General features: G+C 38.1%; 2 protein-coding genes across 3 annotated transcripts; both read right to left on the bottom strand.

Moving 5' to 3' along the window:
* Positions 1-608: 608 nt before the first annotated feature.
* LOC112564670 (E3 ubiquitin-protein ligase RNF4-like) lies at positions 609-10,586 on the bottom strand. Of its 2 annotated transcripts, none has more exons than XM_025239647.1 (8): positions 10,336-10,586; positions 8,876-9,023; positions 8,036-8,183; positions 7,562-7,659; positions 7,321-7,351; positions 6,020-6,224; positions 4,314-4,392; positions 609-3,329 (listed from the first exon to the last, which is right to left on the bottom strand). In XM_025239647.1, exons 2-8 carry the CDS (start codon positions 8,879-8,881, stop codon positions 3,180-3,182), a joined length of 717 nt encoding a protein of 238 aa, XP_025095432.1. In that variant the 5' UTR covers positions 8,882-9,023; positions 10,336-10,586; the 3' UTR covers positions 609-3,179. The 2 variants fall into 2 exon arrangements, with proteins under 2 accessions (XP_025095432.1, XP_025095430.1); XM_025239645.1 differs by having other exon boundaries at positions 8,876-8,986.
* A 1,906-nt stretch (positions 10,587-12,492) lies between these two features.
* LOC112565344 lies at positions 12,493-17,775 on the bottom strand. The gene is made up of 3 exons (XM_025240749.1): positions 17,704-17,775; positions 15,893-16,211; positions 12,493-14,323 (listed from the first exon to the last, which is right to left on the bottom strand). Exons 1-3 carry the CDS (start codon positions 17,722-17,724, stop codon positions 13,605-13,607), a joined length of 1,059 nt encoding a protein of 352 aa, XP_025096534.1. The 5' UTR covers positions 17,725-17,775; the 3' UTR covers positions 12,493-13,604.
* Positions 17,776-20,412: the final 2,637 nt, after the last annotated feature.

The following is a 20,412-nucleotide window of genomic DNA, read 5'->3' as shown; positions in this document are numbered from 1 at the left end:
TGGCCGACTATGCTTTATACATATCTGTTTGTCTTATGGTCTTAGTAGCAAATTCAGAGCTGTTTCTTCAACTATTTGGTCTTCAATGGTGGATTTCTATATCTCTACAAGCGAAGTCCATGTCTCATCTGTATAGTAGTAAAGGAACTATAAGGGGAGGGGCCTGCATAGTCAATAATAGCAAATTTGGTGTTTCTTTACTGTATGTAATCCTGCTCCGTTTGGCCTTTGGTGATATTGCCCTCTCATTACATCTGCACTTTCTAACTGTTTGCACAACTCTTCAGAGTTCATTTATTAAAGGGCAGCACATTCTGTGGCTACAAAAGATTCAGCAGTCTGTAGAAAATGTTCCCAACTGGTTCTTACACACACACAAATAATATCACTTTCCTCTCATACAAACAGGCTATATACACATGCAGTCCATAAAAAGGATACATACTGAGTATTCTATAGTATAGCATGTTCCACCAAAGCTTCAAAGTAAAGAATTTTTTTAACTTTCATCACACACTCGCCAACTATTATTCATTCTTACTTTTCTCATCAAAATCATTATAAAAGTAAAAGGCAATAATTATTCTCAAAGCTCAGTGATCAATAACTCATATTTTCACAATAATTTATTTATATTTTCACAATGTAATGTCCACACATAATCTTCAGAAAAAAGCCACTGGCATAAAAAGCAGGCATGAAAGCATCCATTTTGTTCCTGCCAGTCTGTGCTGCTGGTAACACTTTTTGTAACAATGACAACAGTTTGTAAATGCATATAAAATCATTTCAATAAATTTTATTTTCTCACAATTCACTGTCTAATGCCTATTGTCTTTGTGCATCCAGTCCCTGGAATGTGAGACTCCCTAACAGTGACTCACAATGAACTTTAAATGAAAAGGGTAATGAGAAACAATTAACTGCCTGCAGGGATGTCTGGCAAAAATAGTTTGGAGAAAATGACTATCTACCAGGCAGTACCTCTGTGTGCATGTACATATATATATACACACTGCAAACTGGTGGTCACTAGCATCAGGGGAAGGGTTAAGTTTTCACTTACATCTATGATTTGGGTTGGACAGGGATTGGGATTCGGGTTAGATTTGGGGAGTTGGGTGTGGTAGCCATTCAAATTTATAGGTGGAATTTTCCGGAATGGGGAAAGGAGGGGACTCAAAAGTATCGTTATAGAAACTGGGCCCATCAATGGTTTGCATGGATACATCTAAGTTACCCAGTTTACTGAAGAAAACATGACTGTGTGGGTGCATGCAAGTGGACATACATACTACGTGAAATTCACAAGAATACACACAAAACAGTTTCTACAGGAGTCAGTTGTAAATAACCTTGACAAATAAATCTTCAGAAACTGCTAGTCAGCAACACATCATCTGAATAAAAATCTGAACCTCTTATCATCAATTGCTAATTATCATAATGTACTTGTATATAACAATCATATTTTTCCTTTCTGATCTTCAGCAAATCAGCTTTCAAATGCATCTACTGTGTGACTTAAGTGTGATTGGTTGGTTGTTTGAGTTTAATGCCGTGCCAGCAAACTAAGACTATATTATGGTAATACTTAAGAGTGAAACCTGCTTCCAAATAGGCATGGAATGTGCATACAAATCAATAAGTGCTATTTTTATGATAAATTTGTCTTATGGAGAATTTTTTCAGCTGTCTGTCTTCTCCTATGACCCATGCAGATTACAAGACAGGAATGAATTGAATGTTTGTAAGGAGCTGTTAAGAACCTCTAAATCAGGGATGCCCAACCTTCGACCCACAAAGGTGCCTCATCCTGCCCGCTCATTTTAACCAGACACAACATAATTTCATTTTTAACATCATGATTTCATTTTTAACATCATGATTCTGTCAAAACCGACATGTTCTGAACTGCAGGATTTTTATATCATGTCCCGTGCAGCCCTTGAAGAAGAAAAGGTTGGGCACCACTGCTTTAAATCAATACAAAATTTACCCACACATAAGTCAGAAGACTTCTGAGATTAAACATGATAAAACAAACTCCCAAATTACAGAAAAGCACAAAAAAATGATGCAAAGGAGATTAACAGCTAAACTAACTAATCTTGCAACTCATTCTAATTTTATCTCAAACTTCTGTCAAAGATTCATCAACCCTCACAACAAAAAAAATTAAAAACTGCCTTAAAAGGAGTGAACAAAAGGGGTGGTGGAAAGATACAAGACAAGGTCTGTATGAGTCAACGCAATAATTTTTGGTTATGTCCTGTATCAATTAACCCTACAGAAAAACAATTAAACTATAGTGTATGGCAGAAAAGGTGCTAGAATGATATGGATTGATTTCAAGAAAAAGTGATTAGATCTTTTGTCTAGTTAATTTGTGGTGTCATGTAAAAGTACATGTAATATTACTCACAGGAAAAAGTGCATTTCGCTTTAAATTTAAAAAAAAAAAAAAGGAAATTTGTACCTTATTGTGTACCACACAAAGTTTTCTGAACTTCTTTTAAAATTCTGGATCTCAAAAATTTAAAAAAAATCATGCCAGACTAATGTTTTTAACTCTCTAACATTAGGTCAACAAATTGAATGGAGGCAGCAAGTGTTTGGAATTGCCTAAGAACATTTCCTTAGTTGCTGACTCTACAGCTCATTGTCAAACAAGAGTCTTTTGATAATAGGGTGCTCATTGCAGTTGGACCATAGCACTTATTTTGTGCAGAACAATACATTTAAGTAAAGGCAGCCAATAAATGCAAAATACTTTATTTCATTTTCCACTTGTACAAAATTGCCTACAACTGATAAGAAGATAGAGGTTATGGAGGTAAATAAAGCTTTCTGATTCTAAGGATTTCTGTGCTTAAAATGTCAGAGAATGGAAAAAATTCATATTCTGTCTACATTTCTCTCTTTTACCATTTTCACACATTTGCACATAAAAAAGACCCTAAAAGTCATTTTATAGTCGTCATGCACACACTAAAGGATGTTGTGTGCTTACACTCTTATACCAAAGAAAAGAGGCAAACATGAAGAAGAGACAGATACTGCCAGACAATAAGAAGCCTCATCATGGGTACACTGCTCACACTCAGGTTAGGCATGCTTTCAAGTAGTGAGGTCACATAGGTTTAGCTATTACGGCAGTGCTTTATGGCGTCCACTTCTCAAAGAAACACAGGGTGTATCTGACGCAAAGTAAGCTTCTTGCGACAGTTGGGGCAGCTGTGCCTAGTTCTGATGGCTCTCCTGATGCAACTATTGCAGAAGATGTGGCCACACACTGTGGAATACAAATGTCGTCCACTCTGCTGTATCTGCCATAGTTAAAAAAAGACATAAAACACTAATAATAAACACTATTCCAAAATAAATGAAAGATTTTAAGACCAATTTTTTGTGTGGAAAATTTATAGTGATGCATACTGAGTATGGACATAACAGTTTAAGATTCTATGTAAACTTTTAAAAACTGAAACAGAAGTCTACTAGAATCTATTTTAAATACTGTACAACCAACTTGAAACTTTAGAACAAAAGGAAACAGAAAGCTGAAAATAAAGAAATGCAATCACTCATGAAAAATGCCATGTTATCATTTTCTCGGCAACCAGACACTGTAGCTATAGACCAGTGCTACATAGCCAATGCAAAGACCTCTGGTTCATAGATTGAATGAATGAATGAGTCTTATAACGCGCAAAATCCGAATCCTTGAGAAACGCTCAATGCGCTGAAATGTTACAGAAAAGTAGACCAATATAATCCACATTATCAGCTGCAGAAAACCAAAAGGAAAGTTAGAATCAAACGATCGGACGGCTAAAAAAGGACCACAGATGCAACCCTAACAAGACAAATAAGCACCTCTAGTTGACCTCTGACCTCAGAATTTGCTTTTTCTTGTACTAACCTGTTTCTAATCCCAGGCTACTTTTATATCCGTTCTGGCCAAGCAATCACAAACATACACATTTGAAAGTTCACGATTATAATAAATTGAAAGCAACAATTTCTGATCTTACAGATGTCACCTAAATGGAAAACAATAAATAAGAAACAAGGATGGGGAAAGCTGAATTTTTTTTCAACTGTAAATTTCTAAACTTTGCTAAAATTTTTGCATTTAATAAGTATTTAAGGATTTCAGCCTACATATCAGGCCTTGTTACAGGATACAATATACTGAAACAAAACTTAAACATTAGTTCACTGAGCTTTGAAGAGATGGTAGACAAAGAATGCTGATGAAATGTGAAACACTGCTTTTGAAAATGCTTGATTAAAAATAATACTCATACCTGGGAATCTGAATCCAAACAAATAGGGCACGTAATTTTTACAGGTTCCACAGACTGGGGACTGGTTGAACCCGAAGGCCTACAGACAAGTTCAAACAAGGTTGCAAAAACAACAGAGTACCTAGATATTCTTCACACAATGGTACAGATTTACTGATAATGAAAGCTGAATGATGATTCTAATTTTAAACAAAAATCATGGCACCAGTCATATAGTCATACAGATATTATTGGTAAAATTTCAAAACTAAGAAAAGGTGGATGCTTGGAGCATAAATATAAACTGTCCTCTGTACCATTGTTTCCTGTATTAGTAAGTAGTTTTGTCCTGTAAATTTGGACAGCTTTAGCACCATTCACATTTTTTTTTTTTCATCTCAAGCACAGTGAGTGTTTAATGCACCAAGAGCAGTGTACATTGTTTTGAAATTAAGTCAGGGCTTCTGCTAAGGCTAAATTCTTTGGGGTCCCAGGGACCCCTTCTTCAGATTTTTAAGGGGTCCCTGTTTTTCGCCCAAATTTAAAGGGGACCCCATTGACAAAAATTGAAGGGGTCCTCTGAACTTTTAATGCGTACTGTACGTAATTTTTTGCGTAAGCAGAAGCCCTGTTAAGTTATAGTGCAAATATTTCTTTTTGTTGTGATCTGTTCATCCGCCTCTCTTAACTCACTAGAGTCGTGTCCCTTTGGCACAGGTCTTTCTGGATGCATGAATTTTTATCATTTTCAAAAAATTGTGAAAAAATAACCATGTGGCCTACAATTGTAGTTTTTGTTTTTAGAAGTAGATGAATATTAGTAAAGTTAAATTTTCTTAAATGAATTTTCTTCTGGCTTGTTTTTCTTCATAGATAGATATTCAGGAAGCTAAGGATAAAACAAAAAAAAAAAAAGGTTGTGAAGTAGATTACCACACCAATCCGGATCCTATCACCACAAATCTTGCCAAAAATTAAAGTATATGTCAAAACTACAGATGAGATGATTCGTATTAAATCTAAACAAACAGATAAGTTTTGTATATGCATAAAGTTTGACTGGTTTTTGTGCTGAAACCTCTGATCTTTGATGCACCATTTTCGATACACAGTGACTAGATCTAGAAAAGTCTAAATTACCGCCAGGAAACAAGCAACTAAACAAAACCAAAAAGATAGCTGCATAAATAATTCCTCAATCAATATCTGCAGTTACATCTTTTAGTCTCCCTATAGAAATGGAGAAAAAAATATTGACTAGCCTTCATAAGACTGCCTTACACAGCAACCTTAGCACTCACTTTTATAACAACAGTCTATCAAGAGACACCTATGAGTAGGGAGGTAATTATACTCACAGTTAGCTACTTTAAGCACGTAAAGCAAACAATAAAGCACAAGAAAAAAACAGACAAAAGAAATGCAGGGTTGTGTGGGCAGATATTGGTGATTTTATGCTGAGCCAGAAGATATACCATAGCACAGACGGAAGGAGAGAATTCAAGAAGAATGGGAAAGCATTGGCCTGATACCTGTAGGTTTCTGTAACATCTCACCATCCATCCCACTATTGGCAATCTTCGCAACATGTGTTTATGAGAAAAGTTTGAGCAGCTACAATATGACCAAGCAAGTATTTCAGTTATGGATAGAATTATTTCTAAATTACCTGCATGACTTGGGGTGATAATACATCAGATCTGTTCACTAACTACAGATCAAAGTACCTTGCATCTTGAATTTCAAAAGGTGGATTGGGCAGATCATCATCGCTTGCACTATCCAGGTCTATTGTGCTGTTGTTTCTAGTAACATGAGGAAGAATGTCGTCAGCACCTTGCATGAGAAGTTCAGAATCCAGATCTATGATGTCTTCATTTTGATAGTTCTGCTGTCTTCTTCTAACATAAGGGGATCGTCTGGAATACACATCTAGAAACAGCAAAATGTACTCAAAACTTGGAATGCATCACACCAGGCAAGTAAAGATACTGATAATATGTATGGGGAAAAAAATTTATAGTCATATTCCACATCAGACTAAAAAAATAATACTCTAAATGCTAATTTAATATTAGAAAAATGGCATAAATAAACCACCTGTGTTATCTTTATTTCAAAATAAATTAAAGTGATGCTATACACCTTGAAGATGATACTTGTTTACTTTTTTTTTAAAAGCATAGTTTTGGTCCTATTCTTCAGAACAAACAAGACAGTAAATGAATTTCTCCACACATTTCTGTTTCACCTTCCTTGAATTTCCATTCCTAAAAGGCATTCTCAACGGACCAATGTCGTAATTACCCATTTCCATATTGCCAAATGACAATAGCTTAAGCTTAATACTTCTTTGTAGTGGAATTAACCTGAAGTACTTCCATATTTTACTGATTCATTATGCAGCCACAAGGAAGCATATCTGCATTCTCTTCGCTTGAAATATTTCTTACTGACCTAGACCTAAATCCAGAATATTTCAGTTGCCACACACAATTTTTATGTCTCTTTCAGTTTGTTAAGATTATAATCTAACACTTTGCTCCAAAGGCAACCCCATAATAATAATAATAATAATAATAATAATAATAATAATAATAATAATAATAATAATAATAATAATTTAAAAAAATCTCCAACATACAAAAGCTCTTCTGTCATATTTTCTTCAACCACACTGTATGGCATGGAGTTATACAGCTCTCTCCCTGACGGTGTGTAATTCTATTATTTTACTGATATAAAGCTATGACCTCATCAGCACCAACCCATAGGTATTAATACTTTGTAATAAACCAGGAAGGTAATATTTTCTCATTGTTATCAATTATCAATAACATAGTTTTATACATACAAAAACATCAGAGATAATAAAGTTCATAATAATATTAACAAACATATACTGGTTTAACAAGTGGTCTGAAAACCCTTTGCATTGTATAGATGGAAAACTCCAATTCTTGCAAGATTCAAAAGATATCTTTTAACAATAAAAATATAGAATATATTCTTGATTCTCCAGTCATACCAGCATTATCAACATCCACTGGTGATATCACCTGCAACAGAAATGTATTTTCTCTTACATGGATAAAGTAATATTAATAGCAAATTTTTATTTTGAATACCATTTTATCACACCAACCTCTGATCAAGACATATTTGTCTCATAAATGAAAAGATACCCAAAATAATTAAAGTAATAAAAATTGTGTATCTCTGACATAGTTGGACACCTTTATTCTGATTGAAAAATGACATGTTCTTACAACAACAGGTGAGTCAATGGCACTGATACTAGGGCTTGTTGTGAGGTCAATGATATCCCCATCAATTGTGTCATTTGCTGTCAAATCTATACAGCTTCCTGAGAACAGAATAGATTAAACAAAATTAAAAGCTGAAAAAAAATTTATAAGCTTTTTCAGTCAGTCTCATACAAAAGGGGGACTGACTTTTTTAGCTGTTTGACTGTGCATATGAACCTCTCAAAAGAACACTCTAAAAATTTAAACCCACAGCATTAAGCTGAAGGCAAAATTGCAAGTGAATAATAAATCTAATTAAAAGGGAGCAGTTCAAAAACATCTGAATCTTCATGTCTTATAAGAATGGAGATAAATCTTCATGTTTTATAAGAATGGAGATAAAAAGTCTTTACAGCCACTGCAATTCTATTTAATTGTAAACTGTTGGTGATTGATCTGAAAACATATTGCACATATATTAAACTAAAACCGTACCAGGGTCAAGGACAGGATTTATGTGAGTGTTTGATGCTGAGGAGGCAGCGTGACGTCGTCTCCGAGTGTTCTGTCCCTGTGCTGGTGTACCTGAAGTATTTGTTCTACGATGGCTACGATAAGGATGGTTACGCAAGCCAGTGCGTGCCTAGGGAGGTAGAAAAATCTCAACAGGTCAAAAACATTTTTTACAAAAAAATATGGGCTGCATTATTTACACAGTTCTTTTTACTTTCTTATGGCTTTATTTTAAAATTCTACTCACGTCTCTCTTTAGTCAGATAATCTCTCTCTATTCAGTACATGCTCTACACATTTTCACATTACAAGATATGTATTATGTAGTCATCAAAAGAAAAAAAACTAATATATACACCCAAATGACATGCTTGCCTGGGTCTTGTGCATCATCACCATTAACACCATTTTTCTCCCCCTTTCCATAATAACATATTTAGTGTTATAGGCCACAGGTTTCAGTCTGGTTATTACTGCATAATATCTGTAGCATTCATTTTAATTTGTTGTAAAATTTCTACCATTTAGATTGTTCATGCAATAGTGCTTAAAGCATAGCCCTTATGTTGTAACACTATACAGGTGTACATTTATAATTAAAACATCTCCCTTATTATGCAGTCAATGCATCATTTTACATAAGCTGAGTTCAAGCATTAGTTTGAACATTTAAAAGGAACTCCAAGAGAAATTGATGATGTATTCAAATGAAAATGAAGTGTGAAACTTTCTTTAATTGCTTTAAATGAAGATAGTGTGAAAAGAATATTTTTTGATGATGGTATTAAAACTATTAAAGAAAAGGACAGAAGAGAAACATACACTCATTTCTTCATGAAATGGGACTGTGTCTGGCAATGCAACTTGTGCTTGTATCTGGCCTATGTTGACCTTTCACTCATGCACCAGCCAGCAGCTTTTCTCCTCTGAACACTGCACAGTGAAGTCACAACATCACAGCCTGAAAGATCTGAGAGCAGATTGAAAAATATTATTTTTTCTATAGCAGAAAAAAACTAACTAAAGAGGGTCAGAGTGGTCTTTACCCAAATGCCTAAAATGACAGCCTTGAAATCAGAATGTGAAGCATACTGTTCTAATCAATCATTGTAAACATAAAGAGCAAAATATTAGATTTTTAAAGTACGAAATCCATCAAGAGAAACAACAGAAATGTCATAGCATTAGAAACATTTACATGGCCTAGAATTAAAGCTGCTTCATGAATTAGCTTTCACTGACTATGGTGGGCTGGCAAACTGAATAAGGACTGCAAGAACATCAACAATTATTCTACTAGATATTAAACTGAACCACTTTAGAGAATACCAACGGGTTCATTTCTTTTTCTGCAGAAAATGCAGACAAAGCTTTGAATAAGTATGATAACTGATATCCAATTTCATTTTATACATACACAGTGTATGTATATATAAAGTAGTCCCATAACCTTGTGGTCACAGGGGAGTGAAATGTAAGAGATTGTTTCTTGAATCCAGCTTTTGTGAGTGGGGTTCCCATTTTCTCTTTCCTCCTCCTCATTGACTTACTTTCCCCCAAACATCTAAGGATCAACTGAGGAAATTATGCTGTATCACATGGTAGAGAACCACCTAGTGTGAGCAATTACAGGTTCAGATAAGTTATTGAAATACTTCTCAACATTTATGAATGAACATCTACATAGACTTCCTTATCAAAAGGTGGAGGTGAGGGTTAGCAAAAATCTTTTCTGCTTTCTCTGAGTAAAATAAGCAATAAAAACAATGAAAATGCTAAAGTCTAATTCCAGAACATCAACTTAGTGACTGTGACATACACGTCTTCTAGCATTCATGTCATTATGCGTGTACAAGTGAATTCTGTTGAAAATATTTATATGTTGCAAAATAAGAAAACTGTGGGTTTGTGGTTTTATTGTTCTTTCTGCAACTTAGAGATAAGCTCCAAACATCTTTAATGTTTTATTTAAATTACAATATGGAAAATTGCCTTTGTCTGAATGAGAAAGAATCTGTTTAGTCTTGCGCGTGGAGGAAAGATTGTTACTCTTTACCTTCGCTTCCCTTCAGTCTTCTTCCCAATAACAGGCAATACAAAATACCGTTAGAGTCATGATCGTGTTTACAAAATATTTTAGTTTCATACTAGTTCCCTCAAAACAACGATTCTTTAATCAGAAATGTAAATGGATTGTCATATCGTACACGTCTCTTAATTCAATTCGTTCTAATTAACTCGTCATATTTATGTTGAGCAAGAACTCAATAACTGCCACTCACCTTCTCTTTTTTCTCTTCTATCTTCAACGACTGGATTATTTAAACACTTACGTCGTTCACACATACATTACTAGGTGATTTTATCCTAGCTGCTTTCGGTCCTCCTTCGCTTTTACTGCACACAAAGTCTGCCAGCAATTTTCGAAACTTCGGTCAGCTCATTCAGATCGTTAAGTACCCAGAGTTGTAGCTCTTGTTTACCGTTCCGACCCGAGCCTCTGGTTCCATCTGCAAAAACGTGCCTCGCGTTAAGTAGAAGTAAACTAACATTAACTTTTATTTGATATTATCATTAGAATATCAGTTTTTAATATTTTGCAGAAATATTTTTTCTGAGTTCTTCAAAACTTAGTCCAAATTATGTTCCTATTTTTATGTTTCTCGTTGCCGGTGTCGTGTATGGGGTCGAGCTGCCTATCTGAAGGGCAAGTCAATTCGACCGCTTACTAACTCGACCAAGTCAGTTCGACCACTTACTTACTCGACCAAGTCGATTCGACCCTCTTAAACTGCTACAATAGAGTACAAATAGTGTTTGTTGTCTACTTTTGTGTACAACGGGGGAAAATTTGCCTTTATGTGGAGTTATCGTGAGGGATCATTTAGCATGAAGCTACCGCAAAATACAGTTACGCTTCACGGTCACGCCCAAAACCATAGCGCCGACAGCGGTCCTCCAAGAGTACATCGAAGGATGTGGACTCCATGAAAAGCAAATGAAAAGCTGGGTGACGAACGTAAAGGAGTGGGCCAGCTGTTCACTGAGGGATCTTTTCACGGCGGCGCGAAAAAGAAGAATGGTAAAGAAATAGTTAATAATTAAAGAATTAACTGCTTAAAGTCCAGCAAAGATCAAATTAACATAGATGTTTCTTTAATTTCTGCAATTGTCTTTGTTCTCTTTATGGTCTACACATGTTTGGCCTTGCTATCAGAGAACTTTTTTGTAATTTCGTACTGTTCCCAACACGATTACAACGAATTTGTGCTGTGGACGTACGTGTGTTCGATTGAGCTTGAGGTTGTGTTATGATAATGAGCCAGTGAAAACGCAATAAGTTATCAAGGTCATTTGACATCCGAAAATGGATACATATCTGTTCCTCAAATGGTCAGTCCGCTTCAGAACTGTAAGTAGGATGTAAATATTTTGGTAATGTACAGTATATTTGTAAGCTCACGTAATCCACGTTGGCCTACTTTAGCCTTTGTGATGTATACGTGCATTTCTGGGCTTTGGTCCGTTTTCCCGTGGTCTATCGAGGCTTGTACCTTGAAAATGGAATGGAGGTTCATCAGTCTGATTTAGAAAATAGTATCTTTGTTGAGCTCAGATGCAGTTCTGGTTTGAAATAAGGCTTTCTGATAGTTTCAATAGCTTTTTAGAGAGAAGCATCAAATTTGTCAAGGAAATGTATGACTATGATATATTCTGTGACAATACAAAGTCGAGACATGAGGTGCTGTTATTCTGAAACACTTAAACCTGTTTTTTCTCAGCTGGGTAGAATGTCTGCTTTTAGTCTTCACTTTACATAATAGTCGTCTAATTGAAGTGGCAAAAAAGAAACCGAAAGTTTCATAATCGTTAGAGAATATGCGTGCGTGCGTGTGTGCGAGACGTGAGCATGTGTAATAATTTTCCCATAATATTCTATTGTGCTACATTTAAAAGAAAAAATGTTATTTATCGAAGCTACAAGTCCGCATTATTCTATGCGATTAAGAAATGTTGTGCTGTTTGCGATTACATGTGATTTAGTTTAGTCACGACTAAGCCGAGGCCCCATTCATATTTAAGATAGTCAACCTCAGTGCTTTGTTTTAAATTTAACTGGCATGATTCGAATATACCCAGCACGTCTGGCACTTTTATAAAAATAACTCCGTGCACGCGAAGCTCGCGTGGACATATGAGACACGTGCGTCGGTAATCTGAACATGTAAGAATGTAAGAGATAAGGTGGTGAGTTGACTTATAAAGTTAAGATTTTATGCTATAATTGTCTCTTGGGAAACCCCCAAAGAAGTGTACTGTTATATGGGTACACGCCAAATTCAAGCCACTCATTGTATTTTTCTTTCTGTTACTCTCTCTCTCCTCCCAATGTCTTTCCCTGGAACGCGTACGAGGACAAGGAGAGCAGTAATAGCGGCTTATTTTATTCGGTTTACTTTATCAGTTTCGCTCAGAAACTTGTACAAAAATGCGAGTGTAAACAAACTTAAAAAGATGCAGCCAAAGCCTGGATACGGAGTACTTTCTAGTTAACCGCTTTAACACCATTCTTTAAAACTTTTGAACTTCTTCAGCAAGATTGTTTGTAGCACCAGAATCCAGTACATACAGAAACCAGTCCCGAAACCAGATATCATGTTTTATTCTCCACATATTTGATTTCTGAGTCATATAAAATAGTTTATTGCACTCGATAGAAAAAAAATCTGTTCTCGGAATACCATTCATCTGCCCGCCCACCCACACAAGCAAACAACCTCTCTCTCAAATACAGAGTAATTTTCCATATAAATAAACAGGAAATCCACGATCGGGTTTATAGGAACATGTTCATTTTGACTTCTCCACACAAACTTGAACATAACCCTGTTGTGATTTGATTATAGTTAGAGAGACTGCCTCACAGTCCTCAACGTGCTGCAAGAAATGGCGTGCGATCGTCTAATAGTTAACCACTCGTTAGACAACGATGCCATCTTGCCAAGCTACGTGCACTGTGTTCATGTCAAGAACACTTGGTTAAAAATATTCTTTTGTCCAGAGTTTCTGCTGCTCCAGACTAAAGACGTGACAGCTGTAACGTTTCCATCAGCTGTGAATGGGGATGGGAGCTCACTAAAATGAAAGGTACGACGACCCAGCGGTATGGGAAATGAGTCATTCAGACTGCCCTTTTCTCAAGAGGTCTTTTTTTTCTGCTAGGGCAGTGCCCTTCTCCTCTTTCTCACTACCTTACTTTCCCCAACCCTTTAGAGGGTCAGGTTTCCACCCTATATCTAGGTCAACCGGGAGGTTTTACGGTTATCGAACCGGATGCACGCCTTCGGGTTTGGACGCCCTCGCCCTGAGCAATAGTCTGTCCGCTTCCCTTGTGCAGTCATAGAACTGTGAAGACACGGCCAGTGAATACAAGTTTCTCCACTGCCAGCAACTCATACGACAGAGTCAGCATCTTCCCGTTCCAAACAAATGAGGACGAAGAAACTCGCTGTTTCATCAGTCTTCGGGGGTATAGACGACCTGCTCTCCTCTATACCAGCCCATAACAAACTGTAGACAAAGAATAAATTTTGTCCGAGCTGATTTCTCGCAACGGGCGGTCCGACATCATATAAAGAACACGATGATGCTGCACATCCCGCAGTCGCTGGAACAGCCTGATGGCAGATGAACTGTCGGCAGGGATCCTCACGTAGGTTCTGATTGGCTCCCCGACCTCTTCTGCCGCGCGCTTGAGCAGGTGCAGGGCCACGTCGTCCGAGTCAGCGTACAGGGGGTTGATGTCCCAGCGTCCGCTGGCAAAACTCATGGAAATGTACCCTATTACCCGGTCAGAGGTCGATTCCAAGGCAACAAAGGAGACGTTTTGGGACCCGAGGATCCATTTGCGAAGATACTCGCCTCTCTCGATGCCGTGCACGATCTTGTCGTAGGCGTTAACATCGCTAAAGTCGACTGCGCTGGACTTAAAAATGGAGAAGGTCATAGGGGGAGACAGGTGGTCGAAGTCTTCGTGAGCCAGGCTAAAGTCTCTCACCAAAGCCTGGAAACGACGCTTCTGGAAGCCTCGTTTCTCGTAGAAGGGGATGGCGTCCTCCACGGAGTAGAAGCAAATCGTCCTGGAGCCGAGCACTAGAGCGGCAGCTTGCATCAAGAGCGAGCCCAGTCCTTGCTTCTGATGCTGGTTGTCAACCAGCAGGTAGGACAGCATGGCCACTTCCTTGTCTAGCACGCATGCGCTGCAATGACCTGCACACAAGAATATGCAGCAACTTCAACACCTGCCAAGTGTCCCTCACAACACTGATTTCGGTTTTAGACTTCATCGGAAAGGGAGATATTCGCTTAAAATATGAGTTAAAACAAGCAGCTTTGAAGGAGTAAAATTGTATATAGATATTTAGCGTAGCCCATACATTTATTCTATCACAGTGAGACACAGTCAGACAAAACTCAACTGAAAAATAGCGTGAAGGTAGTTCAGGAAACAGAGCTGTGAAGTCTGTAATACAATATATCACAGATACAAGATTTCCTAGATACGTAAGCAGTGTCATTAAAGCTCCATGAGAACACCTCAAAGAATCCCGGCATTACTCTGATATTTTGTAGCTTCATGTGTGTGTGTGTGAGTGTGTGTGAGAGTGACATCATTGTTCTTAAGCACTCGTAGTCCTGCTTGTGTGAGGAGCTGGGGGTGAAGGTGTTGTATGTGATATGATTGAAAGAAAGAAATGCCTTATGTTTTCCTGCAATGGTGTTTGTTTGTTTTGATATGCGTAGGTGTACGGGTGCATCCTCGTATGTATGAATTTAAATAGTTTGCATGTGTCATGCTACGTGTCTATCCCTTGCTAGTTTTTTTTTAAATTGAAATATGTGCACTTGCATTTTTGTGACCGTGAGAAAAAAAAACGACTGAGTGCACGCATGAGACCTATCAAGTCTATCAAGTTGACAGCTGACAATGCGTGGGTTTGGCATGACTCAGTCATTGTCTGATTTTCTCTTAAAATCTGCCTATCCTTCGAAAATGTGTGGATACGTGTTCCCCTAGGCTTTGACAGACTGTGAGCAAGGCTAATGTTCCAAATCGTCAACCTTGGCGGGCACACGGTCTTTCCATTTCTGTCTCCAGCCTTTGCTTGAAGCACTCAGCTATCACGTGAAGCTGTGCAAGTACCGTTGCGTCAATCGCGGGGGCGACCTTGATTGCAAAGCCGACATCCAGTTGGTCTTAATTTCGGTCAGCGGTCCTAGCCTCTCTTCCAGTTCAAGGCCGATGCCAGTCCTGTCCAAGGTCTGTTTTCTGTGCAGCCAGCTTACACCCAATCGTTTTGTTTGCAGGATGCTCAAAGAAAACGTTTGCACGCGCGTGCCTGAAGATGCACTGCTGATACCCTTTAAACCAGGGGTCTCAAACACGCGGCCCGCGGGCCGAATGCGGCCCGCGAAACATTTTTGTGCGGCCCTCGGCCACGTCCGCGGTGTATATGTATGTTGTGCTTGGTGATTAACTCCCGCAGTGAAAATTACCCCCGTTATTAGTGCAGAGACAATGTCAACTTATTTTAATAAACTAAACTGCCTGTGCATGTAATAAACTATACTAAATGTAATTAATAATTATAAAAACTTTATTTTAGCATTTAACTGCAGTGACAGTAGTGTTCGTAAAATTTATTGAAAAAACATTTTATTTTCGTGGTGCGGCCCGCTGACTGGCTGTTACTTTCCACTGCGGCCCACATGCTAATATGAGTTTGAGACCCCTGCTTTAAACATTTTAGTAGAACAAACGCTGTCATGATGACTTACCAATAACATCCCCCGTTGCCGTCTCAACCACGAAGAATGCAGCGGGCTGGATGCGGAAGACGGCTGCCATGTTGCCGAAGTCCACGTTCCATCCTTCACTTCTCATCAAGGTTTTCACGGTCTGCAAATCCCGCATCCCCATTCGCCGCACCCGCACGCCATCGAGCGCGCAAGGAACGCTGGGAACCGGGGTGGAGAGCCGACCAGGTCGTCGTCGCCGACTCCGCTGGTCGAGCGCCGTGAGCCCATTGAGCTGTGGGGGTGGGCGCTGGAAGGTGGGCCCGGATCGTAAGCCGGGGTACTGCTGGTGGGACAGATCCTGCAACGGCCAAGAGGGACAGTTCGACGTCATCATAGACCGCAATACAGAAGAAGTGGGTGGGTAGGGACGGTTCAAAAAAAGACGTACAGGCTTTACATTCAACTGACATAAACAGCACAATGAATGAAACATTAGTTGTTGTTATCATCATCATCATCGTCGTCAACGTAATCATTATAGTCGTCACCCTGGTCATCGTGTCGTCATTATGACTGTCGTCGTCATGTTGATTATCGTCATCCTCGTTGTCATTACCATTGTCGGTATCGCCATCGTCATCGTCACCCTGGTCGTTCTCGTCGTCGTAGTGATGAGGGTAGTTGTAGTGACACAGTTTTTTTTTTTTTATACAGAAACACGTACACCTGACAATTCAAAAGAACGTCCCAGTAATATTTATACAGTGGGACATCCATCGCACTGACCTAACGAAGAATTTAAAAATTATTAAAAAGTAGCAATAGCTACTAGAAAATTCACTGTTCGTAATGTAATCAAAACATACACAAGCGGAATGTTTACGCTTTTTAAAGGTTATAACAAAAGTATCTTCGCAGTCAACTAAACAACAAAAAGAATCTAATAAAAAGAAACGTTAAGGAAATTAAATAAAAATTAGTAAATAAGCATTAAAAATGATAAGTTTTTCGAAGAATTCTCTTCGAGAACTTTTTTAAAGGTACAGATAGCTAATCAGTAATATTATATACTAGGACACAAACATTTACTTGAAATAATACTGGTCGAATAGAATACATTTTTAGTAATTTTTTCCCGATAAGTAAACCTGCAGTTTTGTTCTGTTAGAAAATGGGCTTTGGTTTCAGCAACATTTACAAAAATAAAAATTATACCCCAAACACAACGCAAATTAAGAAATAAAGGCAGACAAAATAGTTTATTTGTACATGCACTCCCTTTAGATTAACTGCCAAAAACTCTTTCCAGAATATTTACGCTAATCATTGTTTTTACTCGTGTGCTTCTCCGGGCGGCTGATCTTGCGATGACCGCTTACTCTAACGGCGGTTGTGTGGATGGAATGATGTTTATGTCTGCGAGGGCTGCAGCACCGAAAGTTGCAATTTGAGCTTCCATACAAGTGTCATAATAACTTTACAGCTGCTTTTCGAAGCAAAACTCTTCGATAAAGATTGCATTCAGTGGACTCCACACAGACCCCATCCGTGTTGATGGCCTTCACATGAGTGGGTACATTACAGGGGTCTCTTTGTTTTGATACCAGCGTCCATGACTTTTTTGTTTTAGCCTACCTTTGATGGTTGATGAAGCACTCTCTCAATCAACTATATTTCTATTCCGCTGTGCATTGTGCTTGCATGTTTGTGTATTCATGAAGGTGGTCCATGTGAAGCTCTTTGATGCTGGATAAAGGAGCTAATTAAATGTTATTTAGCTTCAGAACAAAAATCTCGTCAAAACATTTGCGGCATGTTTTGCTATTTAGCTTCAGAAAAAGAATTCTTACCAGAACATCTGCGGAAGTCATTGTTTTGCAAATTAGCTTCAAGCCAAACGTATGCGCTGATGGAGGAATGAGGTTTGTGAGAAGTCCGAGGGCTGAGGGCTTATTAATACCATCTAATGACGCAAAAAAGGCGTCTCGCGCCCCGCTGACCTTTCTATTCTGGGCGACTGTCCTGGTTTAGTCTATAATTGGGCGGCACATATGGCGTACATATTTAGAATATCTTTGACAAAGGCAGCTTGAGATAATGACATACTGAAATATAAAAACGGTCTGGAAACTGGGAAGGGAGAGAGAGAAAGAACGAGGGAGACAGTACAGGCAGACAGCTGTTGAGTTCAACTGTAGGAGATTAGAGATTTTAAAAAATCCTCACTAAAATCTGTAAGCTATCACTCAAGCAGTGGTTGAGTAGTAGACAAAAACTTCACAACCTGTGTATATTTATATCGATTTTGACGACGATGATAATGCTGCTGATTATACAGTATGATGATGCTGGTGATCATGCTGATGCGAGCAAAAGCAGACATGCAAGGACAAGCGACACTAACAAAGTGATAGCTACACAAATCAGACAAAACTGTTTTTGAAATAAGAAAAAAAAATAAAATTGAGCTATCCAACAGCTTTCTGGAATACTCTTTACTTTACGGAAATATTTTTTACTTTTCCTCTATGCGTCGTCAGTTTGCAAGACTCGAGTTTGGTTAAGTCCTAGTGCTGGTAACGGCTTCCTTTAATGAGACATCCTGTTTGTCTAATTACACAAATACTTTCGCCCTTTCTTCCAAAGAACTTTTTTCCAATCGGTTGTAAATTTAAGAGGACAATTAAATTTCTAGGACTTGGCATTTAACAAGGGATGACGCGAGAGGCAGAGCACGAGCTGGGCTTCGAAATGGTCAACCACAGAAAAACTATTAAATTGTCCTGACCTAAACCAAAGGCCAGGTCGCCCTAAGCTAATTGTCTGACCCGCTAATCTAATTTTTGCTGTCTTTGGGTTAGGTCAAGACACTTTTCCTTTTCATGCGTTGAAGTGTGACACTCAAGTTTGAGTCCCGCTAAATAACCTTTAAAACTTAAATATTCTTGAGTGTTTTAAAAAACGAAATTTACTACAAAATATATCTTATCTCCATCTGTCTGCAAATAGTCCAGAATTTCTTAAGAAAGAGACAGTTTTTGTCTAAGGTTAAAACCTAGCTTACTACTAAGACCTCTAAGCACTACAAGGATAGTGTTGAGTTACTATAATTAGACATAAGAAGTCGATGTTCCCCTTTAACAACCTGGTTTTCAAACTTTTCCAGACAAGTACAACTTTGGAAAATTCGATTTGACCGAGTACCAACTACAAACCCTAACCCCTGCGAAAAAAAAAATATATATACTAGTCAAGGACTTGGTGCTCGCGTACCACCCATCATAACTTTGCAAAACATTAGTGGTAGGGATACCACAGTTTGAAAACCAGGGCTCTAACCAACCTTCAAGTCACCCTTTGAAGGACATCGACACGCAAAAGTGAAAACTTGAGTCGTGATCAGTACTCAAAAGCTATCAGTGAAAACAGTTATTCCATGGACGTGTATAGGTCGTGGTTATTCGATTGCTCTTAAGCCATAAGTTATTTGTGATGTAAGCTCGCTGCAGGTATTTTCAAAGTGGTTACCATATAGTTTGCTGTCCAAGGTTAGCTGTTGCTCACTTTGAAGACCTCACCGAATGACAACACATGTCACCATCAAAAGACTGCTTTAATATCATTTATTATTGCCTCGAGCACGAAATCGCGAGAAGAAACACAAATCTCGAGAAATAATAAATATATATTATGTATTTTCCTCACATGTTAAAATGCCTGGTCGCAGAACAATATGGGATGTCATCTAATGTTTTTGCGAGTTGTTTACTTCTAGTTCAGATGACTTTAGAGTCCTTGTTTATACGAATTACAATCTGTGCTACCAACCATTAGTAACAGGATTTTATGAAAATAAGACACAGTGTGCTTTCGATAACAACAAAACAAAACAAACCAGACAAATATCAGATATGACATTTTCAAAATATTGTGGAATATGGAATAGTTGTCTTCCCCCGCCACCTCCTGCAAACTCACGAAAGCACGGATGTGCATGCATAGGGGTGACTGAACTATGACCGTTACAATCTAAACATTGCAGCATCATTGCCAAATTCTTTTAAGAAACTTTGATTTTTCAAATGTCTCTACATTGGATGTAAACTGTCCACAATTCTAAAGCTGATTGTAATATTTCGTAATCGTTGGTAACTAGTTGTAAATTCATTCAGTCATCTGTACCGTCTGGCACGTGAAGGACCTCAGCTGGTTTTGTCTGCTGCTGAGCTGGGGACTGTCTCTAGTGATACACCTCCATGTCTCTGTGAGTGGCCGTGCTGTATTTCAGAATTTTGGTGACATGTAGAAAGTAAATCATCGAATATGTATTTGACTGATTTTTATGCTCCTATTCCTTTTATATTGAAAAAATATTGCCTATCGAAGGTTTTGTCTCTTTTACTTATATCGACTCCTGCCAACCATAACAGTATGAAGTCGTTCTTCGTTGTCTGCTTTGTTGTATATCAGGTTTAAATTTTGTAATCGATTTGTTACCGTTTTCCATCGTCCTAGCAGTCTAATTTGACCAGCTACTCATTTCCAATAACAACGCAATA

This window comes from Pomacea canaliculata, linkage group LG5 (genome assembly GCF_003073045.1).
Source record: "Pomacea canaliculata isolate SZHN2017 linkage group LG5, ASM307304v1, whole genome shotgun sequence".
Lineage (NCBI taxonomy): Eukaryota > Metazoa > Mollusca > Gastropoda > Architaenioglossa > Ampullariidae > Pomacea > Pomacea canaliculata.
Note: the sequence above shows the minus strand (reverse complement) of the source record. Positions and strands in the feature narration are given on the sequence as shown.

Bases quoted from the DNA above. Each gene is read 5' to 3' on its own strand.
- LOC112564670 (XM_025239647.1), bottom strand. The intron at 4,393-6,019 runs GTACTTTGATCT...ACTTGTCTGTAG, and splicing joins TTTGAAATTCAAGATGCAAG to GCCTTCGGGTTCAACCAGTC. The intron at 3,330-4,313 runs GTATGAGTATTA...TAACTATGGCAG, and splicing joins GTTTGGATTCAGATTCCCAG to ATACAGCAGAGTGGACGACA.
- LOC112565344 (XM_025240749.1), bottom strand. From the start codon at position 17,724: ATGACTTCCGCAGATGTTCTG. The intron at 16,212-17,703 runs GTAAGAATTCTT...TGGCCGTTGCAG, and splicing joins TGACTTCCGCAGATGTTCTG to GATCTGTCCCACCAGCAGTA. The intron at 14,324-15,892 runs GTAAGTCATCAT...TCTTGTGTGCAG, and splicing joins GGCAACGGGGGATGTTATTG to GTCATTGCAGCGCATGCGTG.